The 18144-nt window shown below is 44.1% G+C and overlaps 2 protein-coding genes across 2 annotated transcripts; one reads left to right on the top strand and one right to left on the bottom strand.

Annotated features, from left to right (window-relative positions):
• Positions 1 to 7380: 7380 nt before the first annotated feature.
• Positions 7381 to 8582, top strand: F5J12DRAFT_786865 (uncharacterized protein; the record flags this gene model as incomplete). The annotated part of the gene is made up of 6 exons (XM_051743540.1): positions 7381 to 7432; positions 7466 to 7874; positions 7902 to 8131; positions 8240 to 8319; positions 8377 to 8523; positions 8577 to 8582. 6 exons carry the CDS (start codon positions 7381 to 7383, stop codon positions 8580 to 8582), a joined length of 924 nt encoding a protein of 307 aa, XP_051594821.1.
• A 3938-nt stretch (positions 8583 to 12520) lies between these two features.
• On the bottom strand, positions 12521 to 13631 carry F5J12DRAFT_898196 (uncharacterized protein; the record flags this gene model as incomplete). The annotated part of the gene is made up of 7 exons (XM_051748098.1): positions 12521 to 12643; positions 12690 to 12875; positions 12929 to 12969; positions 13025 to 13054; positions 13113 to 13289; positions 13363 to 13437; positions 13493 to 13631. 7 exons carry the CDS (start codon positions 13629 to 13631, stop codon positions 12521 to 12523), a joined length of 771 nt encoding a protein of 256 aa, XP_051594820.1.
• Between the last annotated feature and the right edge of the window lie 4513 nt (positions 13632 to 18144).

The raw sequence follows: 18144 nt of genomic DNA, 5'->3' as shown, positions 1-18144 counted from the left end.
TTTTGTATGGAATTGTCTAGTGCTTCTATTTTACATCATCTAGGCCTATGACAGGCTCTGTGTACCACTGAGGACTATGAACTTTGATGAACCTGAGCTGCTTTTTGCAGATTTTTTCAGGGTCCTTTTCAGGGTGCCAGGTGGAGCAGAGTCAAGAAGCATCCTTTCCCTTCCATATGTTGCCAACTCTGTAATCTATCATAGAGGGGCCCCTCTTTATGTTTTGACCCTATAAAGCATATGATGAATGGCCCCATCCATATATTGTGACCCTCTTCATGATATGTACAATAGGCAGGCCCATCCATGTCTTATAGTAGCTCAGCATACTTACTTGGTCATGGGCCTGTCTATATGTTGCAGCATCCTTACCCTCCACAGGCCCTCCCATATGTTATGGCATTGCACTTATGGGCCTGTACATATGTTGCTCTCACTATAGCCCCTCAGGCCTGGCCATGTGTCATGGCTAATCTATTTAGATGTGCCCATCTTGGGGTCTATATAAGTGTTGGCATTTTGGTGGGCAGGCTACCTATATGTTGTGACTAAATGGGCTACATGGGGTCAACTGACAACTTGAGAATCACTTTGACTTCAACAAAGTCACCATCACAGATTTTGGTAGATACTTGGCAGGGATGATGAGAATGCCTTGTCTGTCATGCATGCCTGGTGTAGCAACCTTTGCATCAATGAGTCCACTATATGTTTTCAAAAGACCTGCATAGCAACTATGAGGATCAGGCAAGTTGCAGATCCTTGTCATGACCATACATTGGAATAAGCCTCTAACACCTACTCTGCCCTCTTCAGACATGTTCCTGCACTTCTCTGCCCTCTTCTGATACATTCCCATGCTCCTCTGACCCTTCTGACACATCTCCACACCTCTCTGAGGTCTGCTGTCCATGCTCCAACCAACTCTGCTCAACTCTGCCCTCAGGCTGGTCATGTGGAGGAGGTACTGCTTACTTCACCAGAATGTTTCCAGTTTTTTGTGCATTTTCGATGACTGTTTTCCACTGTGTACAGGTATCATTGCAATGTAGTGGAGGGTTTGTCTGTCAATTGTAGATGCAGCAATTCCAGTATAGGCTGCTTTGACTGACAAATTCTGCACACCTCAAGACCGAAAATTTTGCATGATTGTCTGAATTGTCTTTGATTTGCCAATGCCTGCTTCACCAGGAATGATCATTCGCAATTGTGGTGGATTGAGGCCTGAGAGGTATTGTTATAAATGCCAGTCAACAATGTCATATGCATGCTGTTGATTGTCCAACAGCTCAGTGACTGGTACAGATTTGAGAACATTGATGTTCCCTGTCAACCCTGTGAGTAAGCTCACATCTCCATGGTCGCCTTCCATGAGAGCTCTACTGAGGTTGCTAATGCTATTCTTGACATTCATCATATCATCGACAGTCTGTGGCATTTGTGCATCTGGCATGGCTGTCAACACTATGGCCATGGTGTGCATTGACTTCAACCACCTCAAGAGTTGAGGGTCTTCCCCCTGTGTGATAGGATAGCTGCTTGCACTCCTGACAGTGTAAAGAGACCATGTGTCAGACCTATGGTAATTGCCTCATCAGCATGCCTCTCTTCATTTTGTGATAGTTGATTGCATTTGAATTCTATAAGGTCAGCATGTGTTAACAGAATAAGCATTTCTTCCATAGGCTCATTGCTGCCATCATCTAATGGAAGTTTGTCTGTAGGCACCCAGGCAATGTGGCTGGCAGACATTGATGCCTCCATTGAGGTTGTGTTGCACACCAATCTTGATTTATAATAGAACTGAATGCCTGACAAAATTTGCCTATGGGAAGGGTGCATCTGCACCATGAAAGACTGAAACTCCTGACTCCAGGTTGCAGCATCACCCTTCAGATCCTGTCCCTTTTGCCACAGTTTCAACAGTGCCAGCATAGATGTGCAGTAGAAGTTGTCTCCAGTGTTGGTTCATGGAAACCAAGGTCCTGCAATTTGAGGTAAGGTGTTGTGACCCTTAGCATGAAAAACATGTTGATGGCTGTCTGCTCTAGGATGTCCATCCATGTAATGTGATTGCACATGAATGGGGCAGCCTTGTTTAGTTGTTGATCCCTCTGTCTGTTCATGAGCAGGTTGCATTGTATAAGTTTCATCCCATGTGTCAATCACAAAAGCCAAAAGACCACATTTATCCATTTCTGGTCCATGAAAGACATAGTCCTCAAGTTGTGAACATGTATAAATGTCACCCCTTTTATTGGCATGAAGTGTGACCATCTTGCTCTCATCCTTCATAAATTCATTAACAATATTGAGGACTTGAACAGAAAGTGTACTTACAGTGGCTCAAAAAACTGTCCACATGTTTGTATGTTTTACATTAGTTATGACCAAATGCAATAACCCCTAACCATAGCCCTAAACCATGAGTGTATGAAATAAGGTACTTACTCCTGGCTTTCTATTGGTCCATGAATCAAGTGATTTGGATAGGAATTGATAAAATAGCAGCCATTTGAAAATGTCATGTCATGTGGACAGTTTTTTGACTTAAAGTTTTGATTACATAGTTTTGAGTTTAACAAAGTTTAAAATGCTGTGAGGTGCTTACTGATGCTTACATGGTATATCACATGGTCTATTTAATGATTTGTCATCATACAAACAATGCCAAACAATGAATTGGGTCCATCAAGGCTCCCTCTTCTACCCCAACTCATGAAACCATCCTCCCAGTCCATCTGGGCCATTTTCTCAGAGTAATCCCCATAAATATTGGTGCCCACTACAGTAATGTCATCAGGGTATATGTCCAATACAATCAAACCCTTAAAAAATCTGCTTTCAGTCATCCCTGTGCTGTTTCCCCCACCCACACCTGACATGTTCTGCAACTAATCAGTACTGAGAATGCTGGAAATGCCATGGAGGTCAATCCAGCACATCAGGAAATGATGAACAAACAAAACACCTTTTAACCAGTGCATCTTCACCACAGTGCAACTAGTTTCAATGCTGGGGTGAGACAAAACATTCCTGTGCACTTCAGGTGGCATGGGAAGCATGGCTAGACTGTGCTCTCAGCTGACTGTGGATGACTGAGAATGGGTGATTTGGTTATATAAGACCATAGGTAATACTCAGGGCTAGATGGAGTGATGGAATCTCCCTCCTAATAGTTCAGTGGACTATCCCCCCCAGGGCACCTGGACTGTAATGAAGAGTTTTAGTCCACCCTAGCCCTCAACCCAGCACCCCTGAGGTGGAAACCCACCAGATAAGATGTGATTGGATTGTTGGTCATGTTTTACAGTGCCAGATTAACCATCATGGCTTTTTCAGCATTCTCAGTACTGATTAGTTGCAGCACATGTCAGGTATGGGTGGGGGAAACAGCACAGGGATGACTGAAAGCAGATTTTTTAAGGGTTTGATTGTATTGGACATATACCCTGATGACATTACTGTAGTGGGCACCAATATTTATGGGGATTACTCTGAGAAAATGGCCCAGATGGACTGGGAGGATGGTTTCATGAGTTGGGGTAGAAGAGGGAGCCTTGATGGACCCAATTCATTGGTTGGCATTGTTTGTATGATGACAAATCATTAAATAGACCATGTGATATACCATGTAAGCATCAGTAAGCACCTCACAGCATTTTAAACTTTGTTAAACTCAAAACTATGTAATCAAAGCTTTAAGTCAAAAAACTGTCCAAATGACATGACATTTTCAAATGGCTGCTATTTTATCAATTCCTATCCAAATCACTTGATTCATGGACCAATAGAAAGCCAGGAGTAAGTACCTTATTTCATACACTCATGGTTTAGGGCTATGGTTAGGGGTTATTGCATTTGGTCATAACTAATGTAAAACATACAAACATGTGGACAGTTTTTTGAGCCACTGTGCATCTCTCTCAGTGCAACTGTTGGAGTGTTGGACATTCTCACCACTGTGGACATTCTTGCCATCATCTGCACCCCCCATCGCATTTCTGTTCAGATCCTGATGAACAATGTTGCACAAGATCAAAGATCACATTGAACTGACCTGTGAGCTGTTGTTGTTGAAAGCCCTGGAAATATTTGCCTAATCACAGTGAACAATGTGCTTGTGTACAGTGGTGCATAGCAGTGAGACCAAAATGTATCCCCATACCCCATGATGTAAGACATGACTTGCAGTCCAGACAATACCACTTTGTGGTTGATGATGTTGATGCAACAGTAGAGTAGGAGTCAGTTTCACTTGCAAATGTCCTCATACCATGGGTCATTTTCATGGTATGCCAATGCAGAGGCCATTAGTGCAGAGAGGTTGTGTGACTTCTTTGTTTCTTCATTGCATATGCAGTAACATAAAAAGTCACATCTTTCATATCTTTGCCATTGGTGTTAATTTTGATGTTGTTGTTGCATCACATATTCATCAGTATCAATGGACAGTAGTCATTGATATACCCTAGAGTCCTCTTTGGTTCCAGTTTCCCCTTTCATTGACATAAGCATCTTTGCTGAGGGGCCATGGTGCACAATGCTTGCATAAAAGCTGGCCATTTTGAATGTGAAGACATGTTGTGCAAGAGCATGTGTGAACCCATTGGGATCACAACAGCTGTTGCTCAAGTAAATGGGTTTGTTTATCCCAATCATCCTGTCTGGGATTGGGTGGCCATGAATATGCTATTTGAGTGTTTTGCAGCATTGTCTTCAAGTCTTGCTCTGTGACATCATCTAGATGGGCACATATGTTGACCTGAATGTACTCCTGGATTTTCTCACAGAATGTGGGTGTTTGCAGTAACCATTGCATTTTGGACATGTCCAGTGTACCTGCCAACCACAGTAGCATATGCACATGTAAGGTTCCTCTGCCCTGCACCTCTACCACACCAAAATAAGTGGACAATCACCCCAGGATACCCATGTTGCTACAACATCAGGACAGCTGCTTGGTGATACCCAACAAAGTCTCCAACATGGTCTCTATCAAGAAATTGAAGAATTTCACAGCTGCAGAAGGATTGCTTGTGATATTGGTCACACACTGATGGCTGTCAGGTCCTGCAAGAGCATCAAATCTGTTGAGGTCAATAATCTCTCCAGCCAACACTTGAGCAATTGGATCATGCATATCAGCAGGGATGATCATCATCCATTTCATAGGTCCTCCCAGAAAAAGACATGATCCCCATATCATACCATGATACTGAGTGTGAGCATTGTCACACCATTTGACCTTGCTGTTGGCTGTGACAACATGTTTGTGCAATGCTTGTACCTGTGGATTGCTAATGATGGTTTTCCTTGCTTCTTCTTCCTTGGCTTTCTTCAACTCCTTGATGGTCAAACATGACAATGCTAGAGCATCTTGATTGAAGTCTTTCCTTTGCATTTGCAGATGAGCCAAGCACATTGCATTGTACTTTTGGATCATGGCAAAAATCACAAATGGGAATGTATGATGGGTGACAAACCAGCAGTCATAGTACTGCATTGCCCACCTCACATGTTTGCAAAGGCTGTCATTTGTTGAGTGGTCAGCCTCTATACCTCCACATCCATAGGGAAAGAGGCATGGGAACACAGTGGCAAGTGGATTGGGGGACCCTCTTTCCATTGGATCCTTGCTGAAGTCTCCTATGGGCTTCAGACCATGCTGCACCACATAACTGCCTTCCTGTGTCATGTCCATCAGGTTGGCAAGGGCATATGTCATAAGTTCCAAGGATGAAACATGACTGAGATCACTGTCAGTGACACTGAGTGCATGCCATGGTATGACATCAGCTTCTAGGTTGTTTTCATTCAGTTGCTTCCAAAGTGTATACACAGTGTGCAGATCATCTAACCTTTGTCATTTATTATGTTGTCTGTATCACTGCAGGGCATTTCATCATTTGTGGCTTCCATTTTGTCATTGGGGTCATCTTCAACATTAAACACTGAGCATGTCAACAATGGTAGGTGTTCTTCAGTCATTGAATAACCCACTTACAAATTTCATCCTCTATGGCATCCTGCACATACCCATTCCTTTCTTGTAAAGTGATCATGCCATCATCTTTGCATCAAATGACAGGCTCTATTTCTTGCAGAATTTCATCATGCAGTAGAGTCATCAGATGCTGTTGTGAGATGGTAATATCATGGTAAAGGGGATTGTTCTCTTTCAGCCATTGTAATGCCTTGTGAATGGCCTCCCACCACATGCAAAAGGTGCATGACAACCAATTCTTTGGCAGCATGCATGTTCCTATGAATGTTATCACCAATATGCTGCTAAGTGTTGTCACATCCTGTAGCATCAGACATCCTTCCAGCATGCTGGCTATCACCATGGTATTGACCTCATACAATGTCACATTGCCAGCCATGCCTTGCTGAAGGTGAGCTGGATTGTACCCACACAATCCATCTTTTGGGTATAACTTGAACACATAGCAGTGCAGATAATGCTGGGTGACCAAAAGCATTTCTGCAAACATCAATCTGCAAAGTTCCAACAGTGGGTCTCCCAACCACATATTATTGTTCAATGCAAGCTTTGGCATGTCGTTGGCCCTCAGTGCCTGGTAACATTCCCAGCATACCCATCCCTTCCCAGTGTCACCCACATTGTGCTTTAACAGCAAAAGGCCCTGCCATAGATCGTGTGCTGGATGGATCAGTTCTGGTTTGAGGTGGATTTGAATATTGGTTATGTTTTCTATAAGCTCTTCTTTACCTGTGAAAAGTGATGAATAACATCAGGATCATGAATGTGCCAGCTAACCTTTGTTGATCATCTGTTCATGTGCACAGACCACACATACACCCCATCATAATGTGGTGCTCCCCATCACCTGGATGAAAGCTGTGACTTGCATGCATACATCTTTCTCTGATGGCAGTCTCAGGTACTCATCCTCACACAAGCCAAGTCTGAATGGACTGGGGGGATGGTCTTCACTTTCCTGCTGCTTGGATTGCTTGATCCACATCAATGCTTGCCATTTTGCTTGATATTGCCTGTCAACCTCATGCTTTTTCTCTTTCTTACTTTGCTCCTTGGCAGTGGTGATGACAAGTATATGTTGTTGCACCTCAGGCAACAGTTGACTTATTGCTGGCCTGAGCTGTGCCCATGTTTGAAGTCCATCAGGGAGCAATCCAGGTGGAATGCAATCATAAACTTGTTGCTGGGTGAGATGGCCCCATATATCTGTCATGGTCTGCACTTGATGAGGTGTGCTGGTGCATGTTTTCCAGGACTTTGACATGTTACCATATTCACTCTGCAGGGCCCTCCTAATCTGTCCCCTTTTCTGCTGAGTATAAAATGGCATGCTTGTTAAGGGACCCCATTCCAACCCTTCTGCTCAAACCACCATGGCACCATGCACAGCTAAGGAAAAACAGAGGATGTTGTTACCTACTACTGGTTAGTCCTTTCATCTACTTTGTAGGTCATCAGTGACATGGCCAACTGACAGTCATGCTACAGAGGTGGAGAATGCAGAGGGTCAATCAGCTGAGAATAACCAATTGTACACTGTCAAGGGTGGGCCTGCCATGATATCAACAGCAGCAGCAGAACCTACCACATCTTCCTCCACATCCAAGGAAAGAACTCAGGATGACTCCAATGAAATTGATGAGCTCATAAGCATGTTGAAGACCAACACCCTCGCATTCTATGGCACCAGAGTGCAACTCACCTCTCATGTGGAATTCTTCCAAGGTGGTTTTTCTGGCAACATCACAGTCATGAAAGACAGTGGCAATGAAATGATGGAACTGCTTATCAGTGGGATCTTTCAGGTCGACTGTCAAAACTTTTTCATGGGCCCCAAGGGAGCATACATGCCCTCAGGGGCTTTCAAGTGAAAGTTTTCTGAGACCAAACTTAGCTGTCAACTTATTGCTGTTCAGAAAGATGCTGCCTTTAAGACTGCCTGCACAGATTTCCCTGCAATAGTAGGAAATGTCAGGGCTCTGGAAAAACTCATCCCATCCAAGAAGGGGACAACATTGGCTTCTTGCATCTGTGAGGCCAACAGTGTCACCTCTATCCAGGTCAGCCACTCCTTGTTCATGAAGAAAGACAAGAATGTGGATCCAGACACAGCTAGTGTTGAGGGTTTGTGCTTCAACATCATCAGCCTTTAATTCAACTGACATATGACAGATGCTCGAACAGTGGATTAGCCACTTCAGGAATGGACAAGGATGGCATTGGATCATGCAGCAATGACACACATGGTTTGCCTCTTGCCAGCAGTCGATCAAAATCATGCAGCCATTGCACCCAGTGACTACCTACGAAAGGTTTGCAGTGCAGTTGTCATTGTGCACTTCACCCTAATACACTACTATTTCAAACAGGATAAAAAGTCTGTGTTCAGCGGCATGCTGTGTGAGATGGTGGTGCTATGTGAACCTCCCCCCCCACCTATGAACCCTCTGAAAAGATCTGTGTATGGTGGTGGTCCATCATTTTCCCACATGCCAACCACGAAGAAATTATGCCAAGTATGCATTGCATGTGCTTTGTGTTTACTGTCAATGACTTATACATCTTTCAGACTTAATGAGGGGTAAGGTGTCTGCATAAAGTGAATGTCACAGTCACTGTCTTTCGCTGTTTCTTGATTGTCAATTAAAGGCATTGTCAGTGTGTTAAAAGTTGTGGGAGGTGATAGATTCTGTGCAAGTCCATATGTATGTAGAAATATTGCAAGCTCTTGGACCAAACAGTCAAACACAGTAAAACTTTCACATTCCATATTACAATCTATGCTGCATGGCATGGTCTGCACTCCCTGCTCATTTGCTTGGAAATTGCATGACACAAGAGAGCCCTGTGCACCACAGGAGCTTACATGTCAATGGACAAAAAATCTGCCATGTATCACCTCAGCAACCTGCTGATCAAGGGGTGCAAGCCCTTTTGCAGATCAACTCACTAATGTGCCTCTGTCAAAAGGGTCACCACATGTTGGGGGTTTCAGCAATGAATGTCACTTTTCCCCTGCTGGGGCTCCTTTCAAGTCAAACAATGGAGGTACCCTTAACTTTATGGGCAGCAGCATACTGATGATAGGGAGCCTTCCCCCTTGGTGACCAACCCATTATCAAACCCCATGTAGTCCATTTAGTCACAACATATAGGTAGCCTGCATGCCAAAATGCCAACACTTATATAGATCCCACAATGGGCCCATCTAAATAGATTAGCCATGACACATGGACAGGCCTGAGGGCCTATAGTGAGAGCAACATATGTACAGGCCTGTAAGTGCAATTCCACAACATATGGGAGGGCCTGTGGAGGGTAAGGATGCTGCAACATATAGATGGGCCTGTGACCAAGTAAGTATGCTGAGCTACTGTAAGACATGGACAGGCCCATCCATGGTAGGGTGCGCCCCAGTCACAATATCAGGATGGGCCCACCTATTGTATCATGAAGAAGGTTGCAACATCTGGATGGGCCCATCTGTCATATGCTTTATAGGGTCACAACATAAAGAGGGGCCCCTCTATGATAGATTACAGAGTTGGCAACATATAGAAGGGCCCATCTTTAGGATAATATACCCCTGTCACAACATATAGATAGGCCCATCCATAGCAAGATGTACACCTGTCACAACATAAGGATGGGCCTGTCAGTAATATCATTGACAGCATCACAACACATAGATGGGCCCATCTAGTAAGATGCATCCCTGCCACAACATAGAGACAGGCCCATCAGTGATGTCATTTATAGCATCACAAAATATGGATGTGCCCTTCCATAATACCATTTATACCATCACAACACATGGGCAGGCCCATCCATAGTAAGATGTACCTGTCACAACATAAAGACAGGCCCTTCAATATATATCATCTACAGGGTCACAACACATGGATGGGCCCATCTAGTAAGATGCACCCATGTCACAACATAAAGACAGGCCTTTCAGCAATATCAATTACACAGTCACAACAGATTGGATGGGCCTGTCTAGTAAGATATGCCCCTGTTGCAACATAAGGATGGGCCAATCAATAGCAACATGTATGCCTGTCACAACATAAAGATGGGCCCATCAGTAATATCATTTACAGCATCACAACACATAGATGGGCCTGTCCAGTAAGATGCACCCATGTCACAACATAAAGACAGGCCCTTCAATATATATCATTTACAGGGTCACAACACATGGATGGGCCCATCTAGTAAGATGCACCCATGTCACAACATAAAGATGGGCCAGTCAGTATTATCAATTACATTGTCACAACAGATGGACAGGCCCATCTAGTAAGATATGCCCCTGTCACAACATAAGATGGGCCCATCAGTAATATCAATTACACAGTCACAACACATGGATGGGCCCATCAATAGCAACATGTATGCCTGTTGCAACATAAAGATGGGCCCATCAGTAATATCATTTACAGTGTCACAACACATAGATGGGCCCATCTAGTAAGATGCACCCCTGTTACAACATAAAGACAGGCCCATCAGTAATATCATTTATAGCATCACAGCGTATGGAAGGGCCCTTCAGCAGTATCATTTATGTGGTCACAACATAAGGACAGGCCCTTCAGCAGTATTATTTATATGGTCATAATGTATGGATGGGCCCTTCAGTAATATCTTTTATATTGCCATAAAACAAGGACAGGTCCATCTAGTAAGATCCACCCCTGTCACAACATAAGATGGGCCCAACACCAATAGCACATATAGCATCACAACATATTGATTGGATCACAGCAAAATATTGAGGCAAGCATCCCAACATGCTGTAATTTTCCAACAGGCTGCAAGTGGCTCACCCACTATACAACTCCAACCTCATCCACCCCAAGCATGAATACTATGCAAGACATGTCTAAAACCCCCCACAGATGGCAAATGGAACTAATAGACTGCATTTTGTCATACATGAGAGCCAGATTTCAAGAGGAGGTATTCAGCAGACCTCATGCCCTTCCAGATATATTGATTCTGTTTCTGGTGTTATGTGAAGCAGATCACATATCATCAGTAATCTCACAGGCCTATCATTGCTGAAGTAAGTCCATCATAATGGTGCAATGGAAGTTTTCATCTTTCCACAGTCAACATTGGGAAAAATTGGGGTGGAAAAACCTGCAATGCAAAAGCTGCTGAGAGATATGCAGAAGTGGCTGAGCCATCCATTCTGGTGACTGGCTTACACACCATCTGCATTTGGTATTTGCCAGATGCTCTCACCCCAAAAAGATGGGTAAGGGAATGCAGAATCTCATATTCTACTGACTTAATGCAATGGCAGGCCAACATATGGAACCACCTTCATCTTCTGAGGGAACCACTGTGGGAGAGCATAAAGGCTTCCCCACAGGCATGGTGGATGGACAAGTCATATTTCTGCAATAATGCTGAGTTGAAAGGTGCTATCAACCTGTCACCCACATGGTTTCAACAGGGCCATGGGGTGGGTGATCATTTCTTTCCTTGTGAATAAAGCACTCATATGTCTTTAAGCCCTAAAATGGCTTCCCAGAAGCCTCATGGCTGCTCAAATCCAGGATGGAAAACACTTCTACAAGGGAATGGGTCAACCAAATGTCTGACACCAATGCCCTGTTATCTGTGATCCTGCATGTCATCCATCTGTGAATGTATGCAGATGGCAGGGAAGCATTGATCTACCTTTGCAAACAGGCAGAACAGTGGGTGGATTCAGATATGAGCGCCATACTGCTGATATGGAGCTCCACATATAGCAGCATGTCCATGATGGTGAATCAGGCAACTTGTTACCACAGGGATATCAATGGACAGGATCCATGGTATGGCATGCTGGTAACTGTGGGTGACTACCCACCCTTGGACTTTGTCATTCCAACATTAAATCTGCAGCTGCACTACAACCCAGGGATGATCATTGCATTTTCAGGTTCAGCATTGGAGCATGGGGTGGGAGCTGTAGACAGTGACAGAGCATGCCTGGTGTACTACATGCATGCCAATGTACATCAGTCAGTGCATGTTCCAGTGTGTCAATCACCATGGATGGACAACCTACTACCTAGACCAGTTGCAACTGGAGAACTGTTGATTTGAAGCTGCAAAATTTAATGTAAGATTTAGTAGGCAATGCAGATCTTGTATTTTATTAGGATATGCTGGCTCTTGAACTTCAGATGGGTGGTGTTGCCAAGATTTTGCAAATGGGTGGGTGCTTTGACACCATAGATTGGGCAGGTACACAGAGCTAAAGGGTGTGCATCATAAACTGCAAAAAAAGTAAACCTACTCAGGCCATCATGCAGATGGGTGGATTGTCAGACATTGTGTGGATGGGCAGGGGTTCAGACATCATGCAAATGGGCAGTATCTCATAAATGATTGACATTCACAGCAATGTATGTTCAACCAACTCCACAGTCAAAAACATGTAAACTATCGAAGTGGCATGCCCAACAACCCACACAATGCCCACCACCTAGCATAGAAATGGTCAATTTGTCAACCCTGACCATTGACAACATCAGCATATTTCTGAATATTTTTGATGCAGTAGTTTACCTGCTCCTTGATATGGCTATTGAGATGGTCTGCAATTGGCACCTCAGGCAATGGCCATAAGCCCTGGGCCATCATCAACTATTTGCAGTGAAGAGAATAAGTGGTATACCTTGAAAAAATCCCAGGTCATGAAAAACAATCCCTTGCCTTGCAATCTTTGGGAATCTGCTGCATATTCCTCAGAATGATATAGCCACCAAGGGAATGCAAAGCCAGAATTGGGATCAGCTGTGTGTGGGGTCCAATGTGGGACAATGTGCAACACTGTCACCAGAATCAAGCTATTAAGCTGATTCTGAAGGAATTATGTATCAGTCCCACATTGTGAAAAGTTGATGTAAAACCTACCAAGTCCATTGCTAGGTTTGCAAACCAATGCACAGGCCATCCTGTGATATCAGCAGTCTACTTCAGATGTACAGAGGCCACCTTGATCTGGCACACCAAGTAGAGGATACCCATCTCTACCACAGACTGGTGAGATGGGTGTGATTGGTTGGGACAATTTTCAAAGAACATGGATAATGAACACCTTCCATCAAATTGAGCATATTGATGAGTTGAAGGCCCTGGGAGGCTGCACCATACTGGTCCCTTGCAGCTGTGCCCAATTCTCTCACAATGGCATTTGCAGCCTGCACAAGGTGCCTATTGAGGGTGGGATCAAATGGCGTGTCGCTGGGAGTAGTGTTTCCATGATAGCAAGATACTGCGGCATGTAAGGCACACAGGACTAAAATTATCAATGTCAAAGGTGTATCAGATTAAGCTCATGCACATACCTTGATCGCAATGCAGAACAGGTGCCAATCCCCATTGTTCCATTTGAAGAGATTGCTGTGCAGATGGAAGTTCACCTACAGAATTGATGGATATCAATGACCACATGAATAGAACCAAATACATGCTCACCGGTGCATATTTCCTCAAAAAGATCCCTCATCTCTGATCGTTTGGGCATGCCAAAAGTCAAACAGTTTGTGCCATTGTCCTCATCTGCTGCCAAGTCAAAAGTTTCGATGGGTACATTTGAAATGAATAGGGGAGGCATTGGTTCCCTCATATCCTTTGGGCAAGCAGGTTAGTTGGAGAATCAGGTCAAGGAGATCGGTCCCTCAGATTTGATGATTTGCAGGTGATGGGCAGAGGAGATGGTTCCTGCACATTCTGCAAGTCTGCCAGAAAATTGACCTGCATAGTAACATCTTGTGCAGGTGTTGAAGACCCATCCATCCTGTTTAATTTCTCATGCATGACTGGCAGTGCCAACAGTTCCCATGCATTCAGCAATCACTTGAGTAGATCCACATTCATCCCATCCACTGGGGGAGCAGTTGGTTCCTGTTCATTCAGGAACCAATTCATCAAGTTGTTGTGTGGATCTATTACCAGAAAATTAGTTTGTTTGTTAGCTTGAAGGGCAATTGTGCCAACTCACTGGCTGTGATTCTGCCCTCTGCCAGAGCAGTTGGCTCCCTTTCCTGCAGGAACTGATCCAGCAAGCTTTTGCATGAATCTATAGCAAAAGAATGTTTGTTGTTTAGCTTGGAGAGAAATCATGTTCACTCACCAGCTGCAATATCCATGTTCAACCCCAATTGTCTCAAGTGGAAGGGCAGATATGGCAGGGTCGAACATGGATATTGCAGCTGGTGAGTGAACATGATTTCTCTCCAAGCTAAACAACAAGACAGACAATGAGATATGTGGATGTTGCATTTTTTATCCCACCTATGAATGATTCCCATGGCATGACAGCAATACCAGTACAAGTCAATAATCCTGAGTGCATATATGAAGCAGAGGCTCAGATAAAAATATGATGTGTTGTTGTGGAATAGCATTGCTGTTTGTTTTGCATGTTTCCCATCTGCTCCAATGGCAGAGCCTGGCTCACAGCTGCATAGACCAGCACCTGAGATTCCAACTCAATAGGCAAATCATCCAATGTGAAACACAATTTATAGTGGGAAATTCAGATACTCTATAGTGTGAGAGGTTCCACTTTCTTCATTTCTTGTCTTCCTGGGCCTGTCTTATATTGTGACAGGGGGATATCCCAATTATGGATAGGCCCATCCATTTGTGGTGAGCTATCTATGATATGATGGATTAGCCTGTCTTATGCAGTGCCAGGGGTTTGTAATCCTGCGATGGATGGATCGGCCCATCTTATGTTGTAACACTGGTTTTTGTTTTCCCTTATCTGCTGCCTGAGAATACCATGGATGGGCCTGTCCTTATGTAGATCCCTTTGATCTCCCTTTCTGCTGCCTGAGAATGCCTTACATGGACCATCCTTATGTAGATAGCTTGGATCTCCCTTTCTGCTGCCTAAGAATACCATACACAAACTCATCCTTATGTTGCAACAGGGGTGCATCTTGCTAGATGGGCCCATCCATTTGTTGTGATGATATACATGATACTACTGAAGGGCCTGTCCTTATGTTGTGACACTATTAGATGATATTACTGATGGGCCCATCCATATGTTGTGATGCTATGCATGAGATTACTGATGGGCCCATCCATATGTTGTGACTCTATTAAATGATACTAGTGATGGGCCCCCTGTTGCAACATCAAGGTGGGCCTGCCTATCATAACATGGAGAGGGTCACAACATAAGGACGGGCCCATCTATGATTAGAATACAAAGTTGGCAACATATGGACAGGCCTGGGAGTAATATCATGTATGGTGTCACAACATCTAGACAGGCCCATGCATAATAAGCTGTACCCCTGTTGCAACATAAAGACAGGCCTGTCAGTAATGTCATTTCATAATGTCACAACATATAGATGGGCCTGTTGACAGTAAGATGTATTGCTGTTGAAACATAAAGACAGGCCTGTCACTAGTATCATTTAATAGAGTCACAACATAAGGTCAGGCCCATCAGTAGTATTATGCAACATATGGACAGGCCCATCCACAGTAAGATGTACCTCTGACAAGACATAAAGACAGGCCCATCAGTAATCTCATCTATAGCATCACAACATATGGGCAGGCCCAGCCCCAGTAAGATGTGCCCTGTCGAAACATAAAGACAGGCCCATCACTAATATCATTTAATAGAGTTGCAACATATGGACAGGCCCTTCAGTAGTATTATTTATATCATCACAACATATGGGTGGGCCCAGCCCCAGTAAGATGTACCCTGTCAAAGCATAAAGATGGGGTAACCTACCAGGATGGGCCTGTCCATGTCTTACAGCAACTCAGTATACTTAATTGGTCATGGGCCCATCTAAATGTTTCAACATCCTTACCCACCATGGGCCCTCCCATATGTTGTGGTAATGCACTTACAGGCCTGTACATATGTTGCTCTCACTTTAGTCCCTTGGGCCTGTCCATGTGTACTGGCTAATCTATTTAGGTGGGCCCATCTTGGGGTCTATATAAGTGTTGGTGTTTTGGCACACAGGCTGCCCATGTGTTGTGACTAAATGTGACTACACTATGTGATCATCCAAGACATCTCTTATGGTTTTTGCTTTCCACAGATGATGAATAACAAACAGCACTCAGAGATCAGCACAAATGACAGTACTCTTTACACTGTATGGGGTATTCTTTTTGGCAGAACCTCTGGGCCATGTACACTGAGCACCCATGTCAACAACAATGGCATGATGACCATTAGTCATACTCAATACCTCTTTCCACATGTTGCCTCTATCACTCTGGCATGAGTGCAAGTTTGCCACAGGCTATACATTGTCATCTTTGACTAGGAGCATCACCAAACCTGTTGTGAAACTGCAGCCTATGTTTTTGTCAGGGTGCTCCCTGGTCATCAACATCCCTTGGACATTTGTGCAGAGGACAATCTCCAGGACATCATGAATGCAATCCTCATGTTTGTTTCTATTATGTTCCCTTCTGTGCAGTGCACTAACTATATGATAGCTTGGCTAGATGCTTTCCAACTATGGGGTGTGCTTCTGCACTGACAGATCAATCCTAACTGATGTCGGAATAACTGTGTTGGTGGATGGCTGATTTATGATACATGGTGTATGGGGCCTCTACAAAGATAACATGCATTTTCACAGTTTAATGAAAAAGGCTATAAATTCCATTGTATACATTCATAACTGGAGGCCAGTGAACTCCACCAAAGCATACATAGGAAATAGGAGAATGAATGGAATTTCAAATGTGTGGCTGTGGCTGTACTATTACCCACCTCATCTTGTGTTTTCTGCATTGTCTTCGGTATGCTGGGCATGGCATCTGCTATCACCAATCACTGTATGTATTACCTCCCTCCCTATACTTTGCATTTTCCATTTCTAACCTCTGTGGCCACCCCTTGAACCCCTTAACCATATGGTCCTATAAAGGACGATGATGGGGCAACAAGAACCCTCTCTACCTTCTTCCAGGTATGTTTCATTTACTGCCAGAACTGCATCACCACATCCTAGGCTACTGTAACATTCATGATATTGCCAAATTTGCAAGATCTTCAGCTACAGCTGCCATCCTTGCATACTGTTGCCTTGGATACCACCTCAGGATGAGGACAGCAGGGTTTTTCTCCAGCAGTGCCATCCTGCTAGGTATCCTGTGTGTCTGCAACACCATCATCTCTGGATCCTTGGCACTTCACATGGTCTTGCCTGCCAACAGCTGTGCTTGAACACCCTCAGACCTAGATATTTACATGCCCTTGTGCCACATGTGTTACTTGTCCATGAAGCTAGAATGCCAAGGTACATTTTTCTCATTTCCATCATGCATTAACATTCTCTGAGTGCCATCTTCCAGGTTACAATGTCATCCCCAAGAGTCATGTTGATGCCAGTCCTTACAACATGTCTGCCATTCGCAGTATTTTCATGTATGCCACTGGCACTCATTACATCGATGTCATTGTCTCCAAGACATTGACTGCTATCTCCCTGCAGTTTCAATTCCACAGCATGGCAGTGATGATTTTCATCAGTGCCAACATCATCTTTTGCATGTATCCCAACCTGAGGTTCCAATGCTGTGTGCTGCTCTATCAGCTTCAAAACCATGGTGGCCCTGCAGAAATATGGCACACATGGTTTTGAGTTTGGCAGCTGTGAAGAGTATCATCATTTGCCTTACAGTTGCAGGTGTATGCCCCACAATTTGACCAACAGCAGCTGTCTATGGCTTCAGATGTCTGATCTCCATCATGATGTTGTGAAGCCCACTGACATCCTCAGGTGCTTGATGGTCATCAATGTCATGTGGTTACTGGGTGGGTACATATGTGGTGCATATCCTGCCTTTCTGGATGGCTATTCATTCCTGTTCAACAATGACATGTGAGTACCTGATACTGACATTGCTGTGCATGCACTCATTATCTGAAGGGATCTTCTCTCTGATCAATGCTTCATCAGAAGTGAGGAAACCTAGAAGATGGCCACCTAAGGCTCTGAAGAATAATATCACATTGTTGATGATTTGTTTGCATATAATGGGGGGATGGAGTCGAGGTGAGGACAGCAGACAGGGTGTGTTTAGAGCATGGGTGGTGATGCCAACATGGTGTGAAAGGGGCATGA

This window comes from Pisolithus orientalis (genome assembly GCF_024613125.1).
Source record: "Pisolithus orientalis strain OTSU chromosome Unknown F5J12scaffold_71, whole genome shotgun sequence".
NCBI lineage: Eukaryota > Fungi > Basidiomycota > Agaricomycetes > Boletales > Pisolithaceae > Pisolithus > Pisolithus orientalis.
This window is presented reverse-complemented; position numbering and strand designations above follow the sequence as displayed.